This window comes from Narcine bancroftii, chromosome 3 (assembly GCF_036971445.1).
Source record: "Narcine bancroftii isolate sNarBan1 chromosome 3, sNarBan1.hap1, whole genome shotgun sequence".
Classification (NCBI taxonomy): domain Eukaryota; kingdom Metazoa; phylum Chordata; class Chondrichthyes; order Torpediniformes; family Narcinidae; genus Narcine; species Narcine bancroftii.
The window spans coordinates 237,155,748-237,161,855 of record NC_091471.1 but is presented as its reverse complement, the minus strand read 5'-3'; the positions used below and the strand labels follow the sequence as shown (position 1 = coordinate 237,161,855).

General features: G+C 44.5%; 1 protein-coding gene across 1 annotated transcript; it reads right to left on the bottom strand.

Moving 5' to 3' along the window:
- Positions 1 to 981: 981 nt before the first annotated feature.
- Positions 982 to 3,915, bottom strand: LOC138758357 (uncharacterized abhydrolase domain-containing protein DDB_G0269086-like). Its single transcript, XM_069927167.1, has one exon. It carries the CDS (start codon positions 3,807 to 3,809, stop codon positions 2,394 to 2,396), a length of 1,416 nt encoding a protein of 471 aa, XP_069783268.1. The 5' UTR covers positions 3,810 to 3,915; the 3' UTR covers positions 982 to 2,393.
- Positions 3,916 to 6,108: the final 2,193 nt, after the last annotated feature.

Sequence of the window (6,108 nt, the reverse complement as noted above, 5' to 3'; positions counted from 1 at the left end):
CCATTATGCTAACCACCCGTATTACATAATGTCTTTTCGGAACCTAGACTTGACCCAGCAATTGAGTTGATTTCCTCTTGCATATAGGAATGACCACAGTACTGGGATCTCTGCTGCTTTGCTAGAAGGATCCTAGACCTAGCAGGTTATTGCATTGATCTTGAAAATCTGACATCTGGTTAAAATGCCAAAGATTAGTAATGAAAACTTTTAACAATGCTGCAACTAACCTTGGGATTCTTGATGAACAGACAACACTAGATTGTTGATTGACTTGTTAAGTAGAAGATGCAGGAGGAGGGGGAAGACTAGTCAGCCAAAAGGACTGCGATTTCAGTGAGCACAGCCAACCTGTCCTGATGCAGGATTTTGATCTGAAATGTCAACCCTCCTTCTGCCTGACCTGTTGAGTTTCTCCAGCAGTTTGGGTTTTTTTTGTTCAATCCGTGTCTCCATATGAATGCCTCTGGCTGGCCTTTGCCTCCCTTGCACAACTCCGAAGTATATTCTGTGTGTGAAGAATGTCTTCCTGCTTTTAGCCTTAAGATTTTCCTTCCCTATTTGAACCTCTCTTGTACTGCTCTCATGACTTACCTCATCAAGGCATTTTATTGCTTGTGATTTAATTTTCTGTGTTGTTTCTTTTCATCTGATATCACAATTCTTGCCACAGGAGATGATCAGATCTGCCTCCTCCCTACATGTCTTAAGTCACCAAATCATGGCTGAATGCTCATGTTGCAATCCAGAAGCTGTCTGGGCTACAGGGGTAGTATTGAGGCCAAGTCCATCAGTCATGATGTTAATGAATGGTGAATGGGTTGGCTGGCCTACTGCCTCTTGTGTTCTTTTGCCTGCAGCACTGCAGAGGTTCAGCTTTGCCTCCTTGAGGTTTAATAGTGTTGTTCATTACTTTTATTTGCTTTGTTGTTTATAGTGAGTTGACAAGTAGCTCATAAAAAAACTGCAGCAAGACAGATAAACTGAGCCAAAACTCATTTCTTTATTTCGAACACATTCAAGGCCGTGTTTTGAAAGATGTTTTCTGTGACACCACTATGCACAATGGTACACTTCAATCTTCATCAACATGTCTTGATTCTGACAACTTGAAGGGGTGGAATAGTGCCCAGAAGCAGAGATGGAGGTCTAGTCTTCAGATTCCGATTTTGCTCAAATTGCACATACCTTGTCTTTTTCCAGGATTTCTACCAACAGCAAAGCATGCCACAAAGGTGGAGAAGTGACCTTAATGTGTTTATTTGACATGGGGATTTTGAGAGGCTGGGCCATTGAGGTTAATGTAAGCATCTAAGCGTAATTGTTGGACGATGGTATTCAATGAGAATGGGGCGGAGGAGCAGAGAAGAGGTACAGCCTTGGATGAACTCTATCTGGCCTATTAATGGTGCTGCTGTCAAGGTAAATGTCACACACAATGGGAAAGTTGAGATTAAAGTAGTTGCTGAAGACATTTTAATGTGCCCCAAATTTTAATGTGACCCATTTTAATGGTCTAAGTACAGGTGGATGATGTGTGAGTGCAGATCGACTATTGGAGAGCAAGCTCAAGGGGATTACTGGCCTGCTCTGGATCCTAATATTCTTCTTGTTTTGCCTGTGTGGATCATATCTGACCAATGAGTGCTCGACACTGTGATGCTGGAATGAGGTGTAAGTTCACAGTTTCATAAGGTAAGTATTAAAATTACAACAAAAGCAAACTAATTGAAAAATGAAATGGATATGTGAGGGGATGAGGAAAGATTTTAAAACAGATTGATGGACATTTATCCTCATGTTCACTCTTACCCTTAATTTTTAACATCCTCTTTCTACAGTCACGTTAAATACCAGACAATTTATCTCCAAGTTCAGGGTTTGCATTGGAAAAAAAATAGGGAGCAGTGTGAGATTAATCCTCTTTAAGTCAATATATTGTTGAGGCGTTGAGGCAGATGTGATAAGTTCAAGTAATGTGAAATCCGATAATTCAGTCTGGGTTCTGGTGGCGAGAATGGGAACAATTTCAGGGTCTAATTCATGATATTCCACTAACACTATCTTAAAACATTCAGAACTCCCTCCCACTAATCCATGGATATTCTTCATTGACTTTATGGTAGTTGGTAAGAAGTTACTTCTACTTCATCAAGGTTTGGAGAAAAGAATATTTCTGTGACCATATCCGTGTCAAGTTCTCAGCTCAGTTAAATGCAGTAGTCATGCTGTGCGCAAACCTCAGACCCATATTGTATACAAGTTTTTCATCGCAGTTATTTGTTCTTAGTGAGGTTAAATATTTGAATAATATTGTCAAATTCGGGATTGTTCCCTGCTAGATGTCTATCCTGGACAGAAGCTGGGTTGTAACTTTACCTTGTCATTGCCACCTATTGTCTTGGTTTCCCACAAGTTTTGCCCACTGGTTTGGAGCCACAAATGCCTCTGGGTGAACTTCCACAGGTTTTGGCTGCAGCTGCCTTTGGTTTTCCACAGGCACAGATTTCTGCTGGCTGCTCAGTTCCCCAGCATTGGGTAGGTTTTGATTTTCCCCTGGAGTTAATGGCAGCTGGGGAGCTGACGTCTGCTGATTTGAATTGACAGTCACAGGGTCTTGCTGGGTTTGCTTTTTCACAGGGACTGCCTGGAGCTGCCTCATTGTTTGTAGAACAGCTGTCTGCAGGTGGTTTGAATTTACAGCCTCCAACTGTAGCTGTAGCAAGATTTGCTGTAGAACAGGGAGCACCTTGGGTTGCCTTTGCTTTCTCACTCCTATTCTCTTCTGGTTGTTGCTTTCCACAGGTATTTTCGTCTGCTTGTTCTGTTTTTTGTTTCGTTCTGTCTTCTGGTGTAGGTTTTGCACAAGTGCCTCCTGTCAGTGTAGTTTTATCAGCTTTTTCCTCGTGTGCTGGCTTTGCTTTCTCACCAGTGCTGTCTTCTGATGGCTGTGGTTTTGGACACGTTTGCCCTTCCTCCTCTTTCACTGCTTCCTCGGGCACTGCCTCCTCTTTCACTGCTTCCTCGGGCACTGCCTCCTCTTTCACTGCTTCCTCGGGCACTGCCTCCTCTTTCACTGCTTCCTCGGGCACTGCCTCCTCCTTCGCTGCTTCCTCGGGCTCTGCCTCTTTCGCTGCTTCCTCGGGCACTGCCTCCTCTTTCACTGCTTCCTCGGGCTCTGCTTCCTCAGGTGCTGTCTCCTCTTTCACTGCTTCCTCGGGCACTGCCTCCTCTTTTACTGCTTCCTCAGTCTCTGCCTCCTCCTTCGCTGCTTCCTCGGGCTCAGCCTCTTTCGCTGCTTCCTTGGGCTCTGCTTCCTCAGGCGCTGTCTCCTCTTTCGCTGCTTCCTCAGGCTCTGCTTCCTCTTTCACTGCTTCCTCTGCTTCCTCGGGCACTGCCTCCTCCTTCGCTGCTTCCTCGGGCTCTGCCTCTTTCGCTGCTTCCTCGGGCTCTGCTTCCTCAGGTGCTGTCTCCTCTTTCACTGCTTCCTCGGGCACTGCCTCCTCTTTTACTGCTTCCTCAGTCTCTGCCTCCTCCTTCGCTGCTTCCTCGGGCTCAGCCTCTTTCGCTGCTTTCTTGGGCTCTGCTTCCTCAGGCGCTGTCTCCTCTTTCGCTGCTTCCTCAGGCTCTGCTTCCTCTTTCACTGCTTCCTCCGCTTCCTCAGGCACTGCCTCTTCCTTCGCTGCTTCCTTGGGCTCTGCCTCCTCTTTCGCTGCCTCCTCAGGTTTCCCCTCCTCTTCCTCTGCTTCAGCAGGTGTTACTGCCTGGTCCTTGTCTTCCATGGATGCTGGCTCTGGCACCTTCTCCATTGCCACAGGTGCTAGCAGGCTTACAGTTGGCACAGGCCTTCATGGGGACACCTGGGCAGTGAGTGCTGGCAGCTTGCTGGACCCAGGGCATCACAATGAGGCTTCGTCCTTTTGTCACCTGGTGTACACTTGTTTGAACTGCAGCATTGAAGGGGGGAGGGGAGAAAATGATTTCACCTCTTCTGTATATGGGACGATGAAGTCAATTTTCATGCCTCTCATGCCACCACCAATCACATCGATTAAAATACTTGAAATTGGAACCTTCCCGAGTTCCTGGTGATACTCACAGGAGGATACCACAACTCTGTTGTCAGTTCCTTTGCAATGTTCTGTCTTGACACTTCTATTCTCACCTGCCTTTACATATCAATGATATTCACTTTCAAATGAATTTTATCATTATATTTTCTTCCACTTCTATAATTGCCTGTTCTATTGCTTGCCAAAAAGAAAAAAAAATCAATAAGAAGTTCATAGTTGTTTAATCTTCTGTAGTACTGTTCAACCAAAGGCTAGTGAGAAATTTAATGAGTGCTCAAAATCATGAAATGCTTTCATGAGTAAGAAGGGAAATGCTTCTGGTTATAGACAGACAGCATGGTTTTGAGGAAATTGTATAGGATCAGGAGGCAAGGAGAATTAGTTTTAATGCAGAAAACTGTCAGTTTGATTAAACTTGCTTAAAGGATGGGGTGAAAGAAGTTTATTCATGTCTTTCAAAGGGGAACAATTAGGATTTAGAAGGAAAACCACCACGGTGGTTGAGACTTTGGCAACTGGCTATCAATGGGAGGTACCAGACAGCTGCTCTCTGCACTCTACCATTCTATGACTATTCTGCGCCACTCACTGGATTTCCCAGCTTGATGTGCAGAATTAAAAGGCATGACAAAGAGCCTGAAAAGAATCTTACTTAGAGACCTCGGTAAAATCGTTGGACTGTAAATTGGGACAGTAAGGCTTCAGATAGAGTACAATGTAAATTCAGCAGGATGCTTTGGGTAGGAGGAAATATAAATGTGCAGAAACGTTTTGAAAATTATTTTTCAAAAGAATAATGTCATTTGATTGAAGTATTTATAATTCAGAAAAGATAGAATAGGTTCACATTTCCAGAAACTGAGGGGCAAGAGGGGTGTAAAGTTAATTTCTGGAAGTGGCAGATCAAACTGAAACATCTACCATTAATTTAGATGGATTGGTGAAGGGAATGGGAGCTCATCCAGGCTGCTCATTAGTCTGACTCAATCCCTTTGAAAGATGACGGGTGCTGATGTACTTGGCTTGATCCATGTTCTAATGTTATTGTTCTGAGGAAGTGCTGTTCTTGTGCCCCGTCATCGATGGCAATGCTTTGGAACTCCCTCCCCACTCCCATTCTCTCCTCCCTTTAACAAACCACCTCAGATCCCAGAGCACAAAACCCTTCACTAATAGGCACAACATCTTGAACTGATGTAGTCCCTCTGGTAAGGGTAGTCCTGCAGTGCTTTTGGGTGGGAAATTACAGGTTTAGACCCAGCAATGATCAGGGCTGTGAATATATTCCGACCATTACAGTGAGTGACCCGGAGAATCTGCAGGTAGTTCTCGTGCACCAATTGCTCTTGCCCCGTTGGTGATGATGGTTGCCAGAGTGGATGGAGTTGTCACAGTAATGAGCATTCTGTAGACAGTCACTGTACCGATGGTTGTGGAACTTAATGCCAAGGGTGGTGATGTGGTGCTGATCAACTTGGTCATTAACGTTTGAAGCCCTGACAGCATTGAGTGTTTTTTAGTGAGTATTCCATCCCACAGCTGCCCTGTAGGGAGGTGGAAATGGTTTGGGGTTTAGGTGTGTAAAGGACATGGGCGTCTTCGGCTGTGATAGACAGTGGCTGGTTTTGTTCATTTCAGACACCTTACTTCTCACACCACTGGCTTGCTGCTGCTGCAGCCCCTGCCAGAACTCAGCACATCATTGACACAATCTTATTCTGGAAGCTTCCAGTCAGTGGAGTGACACAACATCTTAACAGACTGTTAGCAGCAGGGAGAAGACAAACACCTTTTGGTTCAGTAACGCATTTCATGCTGTAAGCGTGAAAATGTAATCAGAGTGCAATAAAATGTTGGAAATTGATTTGATTTGTGAAGAAGAATCTGACCTGAGGTTTTTACAGTATGAAATCTACAGGAATATTTAAATCCCAGAGTCTAGTGTGGTATTGCAATGATGATAAAATGAATATTTCCACAGTCAGGGAGGCAGTGGGAATCACAGGTTAGAACACAAAAACATTAAGAAATAGGA